Below are 17,836 nucleotides of genomic sequence, written 5' to 3'. Positions count from 1 at the left end.
TAGAGTACAGAATCATAATGTTGAAGACAGGCCGATTTTCGTAAAAAAATACTATTTTGATAGATTTAATATACGTTTATACAAATGTATTGATTTGCGATGAATGGAACATCCCAATCTCTCAGTCTGCCAGAGTTTGGTTTAACACAAGTAGGTAAATTTATGAGCCCTTGGTTAAACACATACGGTAGGTAAATATATGGGCCCTTTGAGAATAAACTTTCAATACTTTGACAATACTGTAAATACCTATTAACTATTGTTGGTCCTCATTTGAATCGAAATTTTCTTACTGTGAATGTTCGTACTGTTAGATTTAATATAAAAATATATACAAATAAACTTTATTACTGAGATTGTGGATAGGCAAATAAATTTTATACTTTATACTTCTCAACGTTTGTATTAATTAATAATTACCAAAAATATAAACGTCGTAGTGGTGTATCGTGACATGTACTTTAATATTTCAATCGATTATGACAGTGACAGTTTTAACAAAGTATTATTTATTAAATCGCAAATGTTTTACTGTATTTAGAGGTATAGTATTTATAGGCCTATACATGAAAACAAGGCCATATAGATGGCTGCAGTCGCGTGCTCATTAGTGTTTACCGACCGACCGACCAACCTACCAACTGACCAAAATTACTGAACATGTTTAAAAATGTTGAAATGTTTAAAAACATTTATATTTTTTTAATTTACACGTGCGTAGCCTGTCACTTTTGACGTGCTCGTATAACATAATTTTGAGTTGAAAAGTAAGTCAAGAAAACAGAAATCGGGCAAAAATCTGCGCACTCATGGCAATTTTGTAAACGCTTAAAATTGCCTGAAACGTACTCTTATTTCATCGAAAATAAATTTTGAAAATGTTAAGCGTAATTGTATTGCCAAATGATGATTTATGCCCTGAAATGTATGAGTACCAAATTTTATTTAATTGTGATTCATGGTTGTGAAGATATGATTACAAACGTGATTTCGTTAAATCGTGCGCACACCGCGTAATTTTTTATTGCGCACCGTGAAAACGTAACCACATCGATTCCTGGCCATAAGGGAATATACTCTGAAAAATTGACTTAGCTAAATTAAACTGATATCAAGATAAAGTCAGAAAGCGATAAAACGCATAGTGATACCAGACCGACCGACCGACCGACCGACATAGTGAACTATAGAGTCGCGTCCACGCGACTAAAAATATTTCGTTACTGAGTGGATAAAGAATATATTTAAAAATTGTTCCTCTTTGTACCTATCCGCTTTCCCATCCCTCAAACCTAATATTACATACAAAACACAAATTGGGTTTCTTTAAATGAGTCCAAATAAAAAATTTGGACTCATTTTGATAACCTAAGACCACGAAAGCTAAGACCCCCTAAGACCTAAGATCACGAAAGCTAAGACCCAAGACCTAAGATTGTAAATTCTAAGATATACTACAGCTTAAAAACAATACTTGTTTATCCATACATAATTTTAAACATAGTAGATTTCATTTATTACCATAAATATAATTAAATACTACCGCAAACATAGATAAACTCACATTATTTTCGCCCGTTGAGTAAATGTATATTTTCCTTTACAACAAACAAACTTGACTGGTTGTTTGTTGGTATATATTTACTCCATTGTGTTGGTTCAGAGGATGTTTTTCTTTCGCACCTGCCTTTCTTGTATTTTGACTCCAAATTTGTTAACTGACTTTATTCTGAATATCACACTTTAAAATTAGGACTTATATAAGTACTTTCAGAAGGAGAAACACATAAAAACAAATAAACAAATTCTTTAAATTGATGTTTTTACAGACGTGTTTCTCTGTATACTGTAACTCCTCATGCTCAATGTTTTTGTTTCTATGAAGCGCCAAAAGAGCAACAATAATAGTAAAAGTATAAAAACAGAAAGAAAACGAAACAAAAAAACTTATTATCATGATTTTTAAATTAAAATTTATTTGCGAGTATTTATTTCTTCGTACTAGCATGATTATACTATTATTATTACAATTTTAATTTCACATTGTTCCATCCACACTGTAGATGGACTCCACAGAGTTTTCAGCCCTCTATATAATTTTTGCTCTATTGACGTTCCATAGAAACAAAAACATTGAACATGATGTAGGCCTAACTGTAGTGTAGGCCATGCGAAATTCGCAAACAGTATGTGTGCGAGAAAAACGTCTGTAAAATCATCAATTTGAAAATGTATTTGTTACTTTTTATGTGATTCTTTTTCATAAAGTGCTAATTCTAAGGTGTGGTATTCAGAATAAATGTTGGGAGTTAAAATACAAGGCAGGTGCGAAAGATAAATATTTGTAATATTAGGTCTTGGGTCTTAGCTTTCGTGATCTTAGGTCTTAGGGGGTCTTAGCTTTCGTGGTCTTAGGTTTCGTGACACCCTAAGTTTCTCCTTCGGAAGTAATTCCCAGGGTGCTAATTTTAGTTGACTACAAAAATCATCGTGTCTATTTATTCGTTTCTGTAAACGACAATGTATTATAGTCCTGCGGTACGTACATTTGAAATCGCCAGTTTTGATACGCTGAAAAATTACTGTGTATTCGAGAACCATCTGTGGGCACGACCTAGATGGTACGCTCGCTTCGCTCGCGTACCATCTAGTTAATTAAAATTTATGAAATTAAGGAAAACACATAAAATAAAATATAAAAAAACAAGCTATAGACAACAAGGTAACAGCGATGTTATCATAGCTGATTTTCATTTTCAAATATCGTATTCTTCTTCTTTCCCTTTTCAGGGAATTTATTGGTTCAAAGTATATTGGCCTTTGGCCCTAATACAAACAAATAATAATTAACTATAACTTAAGATAATTGTTTCTTCTTTCAAAAGCAAAGTAGACGTATTTTCCTAAATTATAAGTAAAATTTGTGTTGGAAAGTAATAAACAAAGCTTATTAATAGAAGGAAAAACACGAATAAATCTTGGAATAAAACTTTTTCTTAAATCATTATAAAATGTGCATTGCAAAATAAAATGATATTCATCCTCAACAATGTTCTTTTTACATAATTTACACGTTCTCTTATATCTTTCTACACCCTCCCATCTGCCCTTTTCAATTTCTAGCTCTAATATCCCTAAACGTAACTTAGTTAATAATCTTCTTTGTTTAAAATTAATGATGTTGGTCAAGTGATAACTTAAACATATTTCTTTTTTATAAAGAGAAAAGAGCCTTAACTTATTATGTAAACTAAATTTTTGAATGCATTTTTGTTTTTCAATATCACATAAACGCAACTTAAATTCTCTCAAAAATAAACCTTTACTATTAACATATTGTTGTAACCATATATAACCAAAACCAGTAGAAAAGAGTAAGTGTTTGACCTGTTGTGCCCAACAATTCTCATTACGGTTAACTTTTCTAAGTTGAAACTCATAACACTTAAAAATGAATCTGTCATGATCTAAAGTAATAATATGTAACCAAAATCTTATAACTGTAACTAAACAATCCAAAGAAAGTGGTAATCTACCTAACTCAGAAGTAACAGCGGCATTTGGTGCATTTTTTCCAACTTGTGTTTTTTCTATAATGTTTGTGCTATCTGACATTCCCCAGATTTCGCTTCCATACGTTAAAATAGGAAGTATTTTCACATCAAAAATATGGTTCCATGTATTAATTGGAAGAAAAGATAAGATAAATAAATGATTTTAAGCAGAATAAACTTTGATTTGCTTTTTGTTGGTTATGTTGCGTTGAGTTGTTCCATGCACCATTTGAACTAAAAATAACACCAAGATAATTATACGAATTAACAATTTTTAATTGAATATTTTTATACTTCCATTTTTCAATGTTCCTTAAATTGCGGCCATTTTTAAAAACCATAATTTTGGATTTTGTAGTGTTTACAGTAAGTTTCCAAGTATCACAATAAAGTTCAAGTTTATTTATTAATTTTTGGAGACCTTTCACCGTATCACTAACAAGCACTAAGTCATCTGCATAAAGAAGATGATTTATATGACAATCTCTAATTTGAATGAAATCGTTTACCTGATTAAGTATACCACTCAAATCATTAATGTAAATATTAAAGAGTAAAGACGACAACGGAGAACCTTGTTGTACTCCAATCGAACAATTAAAAGATGGACTAAGTTTGTTGCCAATTTTAACATGAGCAGATAAGTTTTGGTATAAGGAATTTATTATGTGTAACATTCTGCCTGAAACACCGATACATTTCAACTTATGTAGTAAAAGTGTATGATTTATAGAGTCAAAGGCACGTTTAAGATCAACAAAACAAACAAAAATCCTACCCCGCTTTTTATCTAAGTATTTAGAGATGAGGGTATCTAAAATGAATATATTATCTGTCGTTCTATATCCCTTACGAAAGCCTGCTTGTTCCTCATGAATTAACTTTTTACTATTTGTAAATTGTGTTAACCTAGAATTAAGAATATGTAAAAATATTTTTCCTAGGATTGGAATTAAAGAAATACCTCTATAATTTTCAGGTTTGTTTTTATCTCCATTTTTAAAAATTGGAACGATTAAGCTTGACGCCCATTGTTTGGGAAATTTTCCAACTAAAAATATGGCGTTAAAAAGAATTTTTAAAATATCAAAAATAATTATATGCCATCAAGTCTGTGATATTAGGTTAGAAAGCTAAGAAAAATAACAATTATTATATTGTAATTGTTTGATGATAATTAATATAACTCGGTTTAATTCTTTCATATTGTTGAAATTGATTTGACCAAATTAATGAATGATGAAATGATAATGATTCGATTAGATAAATGTATTGACAGATGAATCAATAATTTATATTTGTGTGTGATTTTTTTCTTCAATTTCGTTTTTTCTCTATTGTAGCAATGATAAAGCGTATGATGCTGTGGTTATTATGGTCTTATCCTTCATTATAATTATCATAGAAACCATGTACGTAATTAGTACTCTAAACACATTATGCTTATTTTTAGGACTTAAATTCATAAATTGTGTGCAGCTCAGAACTGATTGATTCTAAATTCTTTCAACAACCACGTACGTCAATGTTTCTCGACATAATTACAATTTACGAAGATATTAGGAAGATATTGATTGTACGGTAAGCCTCACAAAGCCAGGTGTACAATGCCATTTAAAAAATCATGCGATGTTCCTGTTTTAGACACTTGTATGGGACTGTCAGAAGAAGCTATTGTAAAGGCTAAAAATGAGCTGTTTGAACCGGACGATCAAACAGAACACATTCAAATGCTAAATAGTGTTATACAAGGTAAGAAATCTGAAGCTGATTTTAATGAGATACTGTTCTTCGATTCGATAGCAGTAAATACAAACAATATGTATATACATTTGTATGTTTTACTTTAATAAAGATGTAAAACCATAGCATAGGCATTCTTTTGCATGTAGATTTTCACCGCACAAATACATATTTTTACCAAATCGTTTTAACATTAGACACGATTTATTAGTTTGTGCTCATTCGACACTCATATTTCTTGTTCTGCACGACGTCAAATCTACCTTTCTGAATACAAAATGTAACATGTATTTTGAAGTGAGAAAAACAAGAAATGTCTTATTCTGGTTGTTTCAGACTCAAGGGACAACGATGATATAGCGGCAGAGGTTTTTAAAATATGTAGCAAGAAAGACAACGCATTCTTGGTTCGATTTTTAAGAGCTAGAAAATGGAACGTTGACAGAGCGTACGCACTCTTGAAAGGTATATGTGACCACTCACTATACTTAACTCTGCCCCATATTAGATAGGCGTTTTTAAAGAAGGGTTTGATGAGCGTTTGGTATATAGACAGGGTCCAGCTCATTTGATTCTTGGCCAGTGCTTTTAGTGAGGGTTTATTTCGCCTACAACACTGAATTCTTATTAATCTGTATCATTGGATCAAGGACTTTTAAATGTCCTCCTTACTCTTTGAATTGGACCTCATCGAGTAATTTTTTTTTTGCTTTTCAGTTTTGAATAATTTTTTTTCAAATAATCAAATATTAATATAGGTTACGCAAGTTTCCGTCTTAAGTATCCGGAGCTCTTTGAAGATTTGACGGACGAAACAATTAAAGGAACTCTAGAAGCAGGGTATCCTTCTGTGTTACCACATAGAGATCGTTATGGTAGGGTTGTTCTGGCATTTAAAATCGAACACTGGGACCCTGTTTTAACACCATTTGATGAGGTAAAGTAGGCCTACAACTACTAATATTTATCTAGGCCTGCGTGAAGTGTATATAACCGTGATCAATCATAATGGAAAATAAATTAGGCAAAGATTAAAGATGTATTGTCCCTTGAAACACAAAAAAATGAAGGTCAAAATATTCTAAATTTAAAGTGGCCATATCAAAGTAATATTAAAGTTATTCACTTTAAGTCGAAAATTTGAGCTAAAAACAACAAGTTTACGTAATTAACAGGTAAATTAGTTTGATTACATTTCATCTGGAAAATCATCGCGAGCGAAAGTAAACAAAGATTTCAAACCATGAGTACGCATTATGCATACGTTAATTAGGATTGTTTACAACTTGTCACGGTTGAGAAGGTATTTTCACACGGATCATAAGGAAGTTTTATTATTATGGATACACAAGCGCGTTTCATTATGGGATATGTTTTTATCGAAAACTTTGACTGGAAGTCAAAGTTATTTTTTTTAACAAAAAAAACCTCTGTATTTCAGTTAAATGATTTTTTTTTTCGAAAATTTTTTGGTGATAGTTAATAATTATTATGCTACTTCAAAATGAGCCACCTTTTTTCGAAATCTTTTATTTTTTATTTTTTGGGGGAATTAGTCAAAGGGACAATACATCTTTAAATGATGTAATGTTATGTACAGTAATTCTTAAGTACATCATACTGAATGTCAATTAAGATTAGAAAAATAGAGCGATGGAATGAAATGACCCTGGCTATTATGGTGATGAGGAAGATCTTTCTGTAAAACCTTAAAGCTTGGTTCCCACTAGGACGTAACTCAAGGACATAGACGCAACGCAAGCGAGTTGACCAATCACACGCGACTGTTCAAATAATCCATCGCCTGAGATTGGTCAAATCACTTTGCGTTGCGTTACGTCCTTGCGTTACGTCATTGCGTTGCGTCCTAGTGAGAACCAAGCTTTAAGGGGAAATCTTCGAGATCCAACAAAGTGTCCCACACAGTTATAATAATATAGATAGGAGTGTCACAAATGATGGGTTGCTGTATAATCAATCTATTAATTTGATAACATTATAACAATTCAATATCGTAGATTCTTCGTGGATTTGTTTACATACTTGAAAATCTACTGAAGAGTCAAGAGACTCAGGTCAACGGTCTTGTGCTTTTTGAGAATTTTTACAACTATTCGTTAACTCAGGCCCTATCAATCAAACCACACCAGCTCAAGAAAATGGTTGAAATGTTACAGGTATGAAGTAATGTTAATTTTCTCTTCTCTCTATTATTGGAAGATTTTTTAATATTCAATAGGCTTAAATAAAAAATGTAATGAATGAATAAAACGTGTTCATAATAATAATAATGTCCCTGATAACATCATTCATTTCCTGACATTTCTTTTGTACCACAGCTGATGAGTTTAAAATGTATATTTTTTAAATTTGAAAAGAATATCTAAACAGCTGCAATATCTATATCCCGGGTACGGTTTGTTTGTAGTCCGGATACTATGAACGTTTATGAAATATTTCTTATAAATATGAACGTTTATGAAAATAAAATGTATTACAGTATATTGTGTAAGGGAAATATAAGGGCGTGTGACGCAGTGTGTTGGACGTTCGACTACTGATCGTGAGATCGAGGTTCGAATCCAACTCTCGCGCATTGCTTTTATCCTTAGACAAGACACTTTACTTACGTTTGCCTCTCTCCACCCAGGTGTATAAATGGGAAGCCGGTTAGATCAAAACACAACTTTGCGCTGATTAGGCCTACTAGCTGCATTATGGGAGTATGTTTCCATACGTGTTTGATCCAAAAAAATGACTGGGGTATTAATGTTCAGCGCTTAGAGGTTTCACAACATTAGGCGCTATATAAATCCAGGATATTTTTATTATTATATTCTGTTTTCAGTGTTCGTTTCCTTGTCGGTTAAAAGGAGTGCATTTCATTCATCAACCATGGTATTTCTCCTGGTCATTTGCCTTAACCAAACCATTCCTGAAGGAAAAGTTATCCAAGCGTGTAAGTTGCAAATACTGTAATTACTCGGAAACCTGGATCAGCATTTCATAATTATATATTTGATTGCATGAATAAAAGATGACTGTGATGGCCTAAACCAATAATGTAGACCTACGATCACATCCATTGACTATGCACGTCCAGTCCGTGATCACCATTGACCATACATGTCCAGTCCATGACCATTATTGACTATTCACGTCCAGTCCGGTTATATTTAAATTACGTGACATTCTATCGTATAGAACAAGGTTTAAATGAAACATACTTCAATTGGTAAGTGGTTACATTGAAAGTGGAAAATTAAACTTATTACCTTTTCCGTTAACAGGTACACATACATGGAGATAACCTGGAAGAGTTTTACGATGAATTTGGAAAAGAATGGATACCTTTTGAGTTCAGTGGCGACAACAATCAACTTGACCAAATATCATGGACCAAAGAATTCTTTGATTTCATTAATATCATTTATGTTTAGCAAGCTCTGAATATTGTGATATGATAAGATAAATAGAAAAATATTTTATTTTATTTATAAAAGATATCAAATGAGTAGTGGCAATTTTAAAACCCAAATAGTCTGCACAAATAAATCTTTGCACAACTTCAATTGCACAACGATTCAAATTACGCATAACATGTACAAAAGACGATATAGCAACAATTAATTGCAATGATATGTTTCTTTTTATTGAATGTCCCCGTCTCTTTTCTGTTACGAGAGTTTACGATGTTAAAAAGCCATTCAGTTGGCTTAATTCTGATGTAAATGAAATTTAATTAAAACAAATATAAAAACCCTACTACAATAGTAACCTACTGAGTATTTATTTAATCAGGTACAATCTTTCCATTCACAAAATCAGGTTTAGGATATCCGAACAATTTAAAGTCTAGTGTATACCGTCGGTACAGATTCTGCAAGTCCTGAACTGGTATATTTTGATAGTAACTTTCCATTGTTTTCTTCCCCGAACTATTTGTTGGACTACTTAATGACATAGATGGAAACTTATAATCATCAGCTAGTTTCGTTTTTTTCATAAGGTATTCAACATCAGTCGTCATTGTTTCAATTTTCCCGATAAAATTATAAGAAACCGCACAAGGACGACAAGTGCCATATACCTCATTCCAGTGCCCATTCCTTGGTTTTAATTTGGGATCACCAACATACTTTACAAATTCTTCAAATTTTAGATCGTAATTTTTCTTAACATTTCTAGCAACTTTCTTATAATCATCTAGTTTACGATACCGTTTAATAATGCTCATTCCCAGATGTCTTTGCCAGTGGCTTGCACGTTCGAATTTAGTATTTGGATCAAGCTTATTTTTAAAAACAGATAGAACGCGAGAAAACGGATGACGAACAAATAGAAATTTTAAGTACAATTCGATCACATCTTCTTTCTCAGTTTTGTTTTTTAAATGTGAAAACCGTGGTAATACTTTACTAGCATATGCGTTTAGTTTGTTCTGATTAAGTTTTGAATTTACACCAACGTATCTTCCAACAATCAAAAACAAATGTTTCCAACTTGAAGATGCAATTTTAGGAACGGCACAATACATCATTCGGTGAGAAGGAACAATGAAAAGACTAGGTGGTGGATGTATTCGAAGAAACTCATGACTCTCGTATTGTTTCGAGATGCATCCTTTCTTTAATAATTCTACTCTTTGGTACTGTATGTCTTCTTGTTCTTTTATCCAAGCATGTTGATGACTTGTTTCCTATAATACAGATACACGTAAAACAATATCGGTACTTTCAATATTATCATTTTATTCAATTATTTAGATAGATTTTAATCGACTTTAACATCCGATTTTCCAAATCAAACCTGAATAAATTGAACTTTTGGTGTTTTCTTTTTATTGTTTATTTATTGTTTGTATTGGTTAATATATGTTTCCACTAACCATTTCTGTATTTGTTCCAACTGATTTCAGTGCAGGATATTTACCAAATATGACTTTGCCACTTTCATTAGCTAAAAAGAAAATCCGTAAATAGTGCTATTTATATATAGTTACATCAGGCCTGGGAGTATTATCTATATGTAATAATGGGGAAATACTTGGTATTATTTGCGTTGTTCCATTGCGGTGGTAATAATAAATACAATGATGATTGCGGTAGGCTTATAAAGTGTTGTAATAATGCAATGGAAAGTGCTAATAATTCCGATGATGTTAACCAACGTCAGTAAATTATCCACGGAAGAATTATAAAGCAACTTCTTCTGTTTTAACACACATAATCAGAAGGAAAAAAAGAGCAACTTACAAAACGATGTTGGGTATCTAGGTCCATTCAAAGCCACGAGTCCTAAAACCAGTACACATGGAATTACTAGCAACTTCCGTGATCTATATTCCATTGCACTAGTTCTTTTTCAAATGATCACGTCGCCATTATACATAGACGGCACAGTCTGGTTTACTTGCTTCAACCAAAACTCATAAAACTAAAGCAGAAAATCATACAGAAGTCATAATTCATCAAGGCTTAGCAATGTTACTGGTAATTGAAAGAGAGCTTGAGATCCTGTATTATAAAGAAACAGTAAAGGGGTCATAAACTACATTGAGTAGGTATAAGTTACTCCTTAATTCTCTCGAGCAGCTCCATCTACAAACGAATAGGCCTAAGTAAAATGTCTGCTGGTAACCAACTGAGGAGAGCTATAATCCAAAGCGGGTGGTTTTATATACATTAAACTTCGTGCAGTGAAATAGAAGAGGTCATACAAAGCATATTCCTTTGTTTTAATTTGAACGTCAACAAAACTAAACTATGTTGGTTGATTAGTTCTATAGTAAACGAGTTTTTTTAGAGATTTTTTCATGTGTGACAATTGGATTAATCGATTTTCAAAGGGGTGAATTGTGTAGTACTATAATGTGAAAATAGTATGTATATGCATTTTTAATGTTATATAATGTAATACAAATTTTATTCTAAATGCTTTTTATACAATCAGTACAATAGGACCCCTACTGGATAGTGATTAAGTTCACTTTTTAGGAATCCTGTCTCTGGTTTTTTTTGTGATGTTTTCTTGTTGGTTGTCCACGTTTTTTTATATTATATTTTTATGGAGACAAAAATAAATGAAATGAAATGAAATCGTGTTCGGGTTACAGTGAAAGATTAGACATATATATATACTGCTTGTAAACCCAGGAGTTTTAGCATATTTACATCCTCATACTATAATATTTCTTTTAACTAAACGCATCATTAAATCTTGATCCTCATCTATTAATGCATAATCATCGTATTATTCATTTTAAACAAACCTTTACCTTGGGTCGTTAGTTCTCTTGAGAATCCATAGTCTGCACACATTGTTAATTGTGACGTGTATGTAAGTAATTAACTAATTAGGTTCACGTATTTAGCGTAATTCAAATTAATTTGCACTAATGAAAATAGCAAACTAAATAGTTATAAGTAACTTGTTATAACTGTAACTTAATATTTGCCATACAAAGTATATTGTTTGTGATTTTTTTTAGATGAAATTATATATTTTAAAGTCATGAATGGTATCCGCCAACAATCCGCCAGAAGTATACTTCAATTCGTCTTTTGTGGACTCGCCTACTCTTATTTCTAGCTGAGAAGACCATTAGGCTCCAATCTTTTCGATTACATTATATAAAAATGCAACAACATCCTTTCTTACGTTAGTAAGTAAATATAGCTATTTGGGCGCGCCGCTATTTGTGTAGTATACTTTCTCATAAGTAATGCTCTCGTATTACATAGAACATTTTATATAGTTGTAACGAACCAAAAGACACCACTACCACTTATACGTAAAGATTAGATTAATTACACTTTGGTGCTCACAGTAACTACTACGCACCGTCGACATACAACGATTTTTAAACATTATGGAGTATTAACACGGTAAACACATACATGTCAAATTTCTCAGTGTATACTTGGCTTCTTACAATATTTTCATCATTTTATACCTCCATGGTTCAATCGCAACAAAAAATCAAAACAGATTTGACAAATATTTGGTCGTTTGTATTTTTCATGTACAGTGATTTCATGTCAACTGTAGGCATTCAAATATCGAAATCGCTTCTTCGTAATTGTTGTTAAATGTTGATAATATTATGAAAATGGATGACGAACGGATAGAAACGTATCCATGACAACGTGACGTCCATAGTTTAGCTGTTGCCTCCGATTAATTTATTTTTAGATAGCGTTGTTTTCATCTGAAAGAAAAATAACGAATCTCGCTTCTTGTTTGTACAGGCTCCTTTTTGTATATTACAATAAAGAATTCTATTAGCGCGATTAGCATATTAACGTCAAGAGAATGAATATGACTTTATATTTTATACCCATTTGCATATACAGTACAATTATTTTATTTCAAGAAGTCAGTTATTATCCTTTTTTTCCCTATAGCAATAGCTTATGGTAATCGTTGTATCGCTATTTTATTGTACATAGGGCTGCACTATAATGTAAACATTTTAATATAGTCGTGGTAAAATTGTATTTTTGTCATGTCAACGATATATTCACCTGTTGTGTCTCCCTTAAAATGTATTGTTTATCGACTTCATTATCTCCTCGCTCATCATTTGTCCAAAACATTCCCTTTTCGATCTTGATGTACTGTATATTAACTTGAAATATCTCCTGTCCTATAAATCATTCATACAGAAAATCAGTCTATAAGCCTAAACCATGGAAGAAAAAACAGAGCAAAACTCCAAAGGAAACGGAGCTCAGTATAACGAGTGCTTCCTCAAAGCAACACACCTCAATGGAATATATACCGGTACCGTAGTAGAGATACGGAAACTGGGTTACATGGAGGTATAAAACAGTATTACTGTATTTTAACCAAACATTTCAGCATGTATTGTAAAGGAAAGCACATTTACTTGCCTGTCTGAGAGAGTTATCGATGACAACTAACATCTTAATTATTATTTGAATATATCATTAATACATTATGGTAAATAATATGGTAATAGCAATAACAAAAAGCTATAATGTTAAAGTGACCTTTCAGATGATGTACCGTAATTATCTTATATCAGTGTAAAACGTAAATTAATGTAAATGAAAAGGAAAAGACGAAGGTAAAGATATTGATTATAATTGATTGATATTGATTGTAATTGATTGATATTGATTTTAATTGACTGGACTGGGCATGACTCGCCAAATTGATTAGCTGGACTCGACATGATTCGGCAAACTGGGATTTGGCCAACTAGAATCGGCATAATTCGGCAAACTGGACTCATGTCAAACCGAAATTCGGCAAACTGGGACTAACTCGTCAAATTGACTCGGTTAACTCGCCAAATTGATTCGGCAAACTGGACCGACTCGGCTAATTCGCCAAATTGATTCGGCAAAATGGACTCGGCTAATTCGCCAAATTGATTCGGCAAACTGGACTCGGCTAATTCTTCAAATTGATTCGGCAAACTGGACTCGGTTAACTTGCCAAATTGATTCGACAAACTCTAACTCGCCAAATTGATTCGGCAAACTGGACTCAGCTAATTCGCCAAATTGATTCGGCAAATTGGACTCGTCTAACTCACTAAATTGATCAGGCAAACTGAACTCAGCTAATTCCCCAAATTGATTCGGCAAACTGGACTCGGCTAATTCTTCAAATTGATCAGGCAAACTGGACTCGGCTAACTCGCCAAATGGATCAGGTAAACTGGACTCGGCTAACTCGCCAATTGATTTGGCAAACTGGGCTCGGCTAATTCGCCACATTGATTCGGCAAACTGGACTCGGCTAACTTGCCACATTGATTCGACAAACTGGACTCGGCTAACTCGCCAAATGGATCAGGTAAACTGGACTCGGCTAATTCACCTAATTGATTCGGAAAACTGGACTCGGCTAATTCGCCACATTGATTCGGCAAACTGGACTCGGCTAATTCTTCAAATTGATCCGGCAAACTGGCCTCGGCTAATTCGCCAAATTGATCCGGCAAACTGGACTCGGCTAATTCGCCACATTGATTCGGCAAACTGGACTTGGCTAATTTTTCAAATTGATCCGGCAAACTCATCATCATCATCCGTTACGCTATTCGTCTTGGGTAGACATTGCGTATTCTAATCGTTTCCATGACTCTCTTTCGGTGGTCTGATGGTCTGTCATTAATTTTGCGATCGATGTATTTGCTTTTTTGAGTTCTTTATTTATGTTCCCTATTCAGGTAGTTTTTGGTCTGCCAACTGGTCTTTTAACTTTTCGAATGGATTCTTTCAATGCTAATTTGGCTGGAGTGTCCATCGGAAGCCTTAGCATATGTCCGGTCCATTTGTATTTTCTTTTCCGTATTATGTTTGACCATTTTAGTTCTTTCGTTCTGCTATATAGTTCTATATTTCTGATTGTGTACGGCCACATAATTTTTATAATTTTTCTTAATAATTTCCTATGAAAACAGTCAATTTCGTCCTCTTGTTTTTTGGTTATTGTCCATAATTCTGAGTTGTACATGAATATGCTTCTGACGTATACATTGAATAGTCTCATTCTTACTTCTAGTGATAAGTTTTTGCTTGTTAAAATTTCTTTGTAGTTGTTGAAGGCTGATATTGCGAGTTGTTTTTGGCGTTTCATATCGTTATCTGTGTCAATTAGCGATCCTAGATATTTACATTTTTTCCATGATTCAACTGGACTCGGCTAATTCGCCAAATTGATTCGGAAAACTGGACTCAGCTAGTTCGCCAAATTGATTAGGTAGGATCAGCTTCATTTATATCACTATTCTCAAATACCACCGCCACATCTCAATCACTACCATTTATGTTCACTTGACCGTATGATGCATTGACTATACCCCTACATTTTATTGAACTATTTTTAGGCTTTAATTTACATTTCTAACAACAACGACGAATATTGTTAATCATTTACTGCTATCAATCCATGGTTTTCTTTTTTGATTTATACGTTACAGATAATATGATTCTAATTATCTTTGTCATGGATGGTAAAATAACTGTATACTATTACATAAACAAAATTAAAATTCTTGATTAATATTGTCCGTAATTAGTGTGTTGAATTGAATGAGATGTAACACTAACCAATGAAGATTTAATCATGGAATCAAGTAAGCTCCCAATCAGTTCATAAATAATGTAGATAACAAACAACCTCAGATAGATTTACAAATAATGAAAATGAGCCCATGTATTCCAATACTGCAGGGAAGGTAGATATAATTCTCGTAGTACAACCAGTGTCAATGACATCGTTGTATTTAGTTTATGATTGGAAAAGCCAATTGCTATTTGATAAATGTATTTTAATATTATAGATTCACTTTTACACAGTTGGTTCAGTACTGATGAAATAGATTTTATTATAGATGCATATTGTTTCTTTCTTTCTTTGTTCATTGATTTTCCACAAATAATACATATATTTCTTCATAAATTAGGTATTAAATTAAGTTTATATAAATGTGGATGGTGTTCAAAATAAGTCTAGAACCCAGAGACCACCATTAACAATATAATAAACATTACAATGAAGTTACTGTAGAATAATTAAATAAATAGATAGACAAAACTAAAGGTAGAGTGGCTTATAACATATCTTCTTCTGTGGCTGTACATGCCATAATTCAGATGAATAGGGGAGAAGGGGGGCTACAAATAGATATATTTATATATTACTTTTGACAAACATCAATCAAAACAATTATATAATTATTAATATATGTTGCAATGCCCTATGGATCTATTACTTGACCAGGAACGATAAGCATAATTATATTTTGCATATACAGTAAATATATTGACCTGGTGTTTCTCAAAACCAAACGACAGAATGTATATTTTGTGTTTACTATTTCAATTCATTGCGTGGTTCGAATGCCTTTGTGCACAATTGTTTAGAACGGAGCAGTACGGTATGATACCGACGTAAGCACCACATGTCTAACAGTTAATAATAATCTTTATGATTACTTACTCCATAGATTAAGGCTGCTTGCTCACATGTTTTCCACAAGATGCTGTTTCACATGTTAAAATATATGTTTCTAATTGAACTATTACTACTACAGTATTACTACAGTAGATTACAAACAGGAGAACCCGTCCACGGTCCATCAAGATAATTTCCGTAGAAAGAAAATCATAAATTACCTATGGTTTCGGCTGTAACAATGGGAAGAAGCAGCCTGGTCCATTTTGAAAGTAGGGGTTAATACAACTACAATGAAGTTGCTCTTCTATTTTGAATAACATTACGTTACGTACAGAGATCCATTTAATTAAATGCCATTAGTACTACAGTACTAGAAAAATAATTCCTAAAAATAATTTAATAATTGTTGTACCGACACTTTCGATGTCCTTTCATTTGCTCCGGTAATACGTAATTTAAATACCGTAGCAATTATTATGCGCTGTTAAAAATCCACTATTTTGTAGTTATAATTTACATTGTTGGTGTACTATACAGGATTACTCTATTCAAAGCAAAATATTATACCTTACACTATTGAAGGGTCATATTTCAATTTCTTTATTTCGATTTGGGACGACAGACCGAGAACCGACCTATGACCTAGGACCGACCGGGAACCGACGACCGACTAGGACTGACGACCAATCTAGATCAAGTCAATCGATTTGTCGTCGGTTCGTCGGTCGGACCTAGAGTCGGACCTAAACCTGTGTGCACAAATCAACAAACGTAACTTCGCAAATCGACATCTCCACATTACGCTTAGTATAGACATATGTTTTATATAGGACTATTAATAATGTATTTATTTAAGCTTTGGTAATAGCATAATCAAGTATTTCATTCAAATATAATAGCAATCGTCTGGTTTTATTGAATAATACATTACATTGAATTGAATAATGATGATGACGAACAACTTTTAACATCATAAAACATATCAATTAATGGGCAGATTCTACAATGTGATTTAATTTGTAAACGAATAAAATAGAACCTCTTCTGGAGGTGTTCTCTGTTCGTTCATCCTTTGCTTTGTTGTACACAATAGAGGAACACGAAAAAGTTTTCCCAAAATGCTGGGGATTTCCCTGTTATTTTTTACTGTAGTAAATTCATTCATAAACAAATGATATGAATCTCTATGTACGCGATTTTTTTTTGTACGACCGTCGCTTACTCCGAGGCAGTTGTTAGATTGCCTTGTTTGCTTACACACTGCATTAGAGATCGTCAAGGGGGGAGCAAAATGCTACATTTAAAATATTAGCATGTACATTTATATAACATGACCCCGCAGTGGATTAGGACTGCGATATGATCCATTCGTATTTAAATGTCGTAAATAAGCTAGCAAATACATCGATAAAAGAAGCGTAAATGACTTGTACAAATGGATACAAGTAAATATTAATTATTCTCTTGTGGTTTTAAGAGTCATGTTTAATGCGTATTGTCATAGAAACTGAATGACGCAATAATATATGACAAAGTTTATACAATCTAACATTTATTTACACGAATAATAATAAAGTAATTGTTTTTAAAAACGGACAACA

The 17,836-nt window shown here is 32.7% G+C and overlaps 3 protein-coding genes across 4 annotated transcripts in view; 1 reads left to right on the top strand and 2 right to left on the bottom strand.

The window, feature by feature from the left end:
- The first annotated feature begins 5,161 nt into the window (after window positions 1-5,161).
- Window positions 5,162-8,737, top strand: LOC140039261 (retinaldehyde-binding protein 1-like). Its single transcript, XM_072084865.1, has 6 exons — window positions 5,162-5,306; window positions 5,634-5,762; window positions 6,056-6,234; window positions 7,316-7,474; window positions 8,146-8,256; window positions 8,588-8,737. The coding sequence occupies exons 1-6, from the start codon at window positions 5,162-5,164 to the stop codon at window positions 8,735-8,737; spliced, it is 873 nt and encodes a 290-aa protein (XP_071940966.1).
- Window positions 8,738-8,820: 83 nt separating this feature from the next.
- On the bottom strand, window positions 8,821-16,413 carry LOC140040371 (carbohydrate sulfotransferase 10-like). 2 transcript variants are annotated; one of them, XM_072086261.1, is made up of 4 exons: window positions 16,278-16,413; window positions 10,553-10,733; window positions 10,186-10,256; window positions 8,821-9,996 (listed from the first exon to the last, which is right to left on the bottom strand). In XM_072086261.1, the coding sequence occupies exons 2-4, from the start codon at window positions 10,644-10,646 to the stop codon at window positions 9,091-9,093; spliced, it is 1,071 nt and encodes a 356-aa protein (XP_071942362.1). In that variant the 5' UTR covers window positions 10,647-10,733; window positions 16,278-16,413; the 3' UTR covers window positions 8,821-9,090. The 2 variants fall into 2 exon arrangements, with proteins under 2 accessions (XP_071942362.1, XP_071942363.1); XM_072086262.1 differs by lacking the exon at window positions 16,278-16,413 and adding an exon at window positions 12,197-12,440.
- The window catches only part of LOC140040369 (uncharacterized), a 37,856-nt gene continuing 32,478 nt past the window's right edge, over window positions 12,459-17,836 (bottom strand). Inside the window, exons 16-17 of the transcript XR_011842710.1 lie at window positions 12,824-12,945; window positions 12,459-12,507 (exon numbers count right to left, since the gene is read on the bottom strand). The gene's annotated coding sequence lies outside the window, so the exon portion shown is untranslated. The remainder of the gene's footprint in view (window positions 12,508-12,823; window positions 12,946-17,836) is intronic.

The sequence above is a fragment of the Antedon mediterranea genome, chromosome 2 (assembly GCF_964355755.1).
Source record: "Antedon mediterranea chromosome 2, ecAntMedi1.1, whole genome shotgun sequence".
NCBI classification, from domain to species: domain Eukaryota; kingdom Metazoa; phylum Echinodermata; class Crinoidea; order Comatulida; family Antedonidae; genus Antedon; species Antedon mediterranea.
Note: the sequence above shows the minus strand (reverse complement) of the source record. Positions and strands in the feature narration are given on the sequence as shown.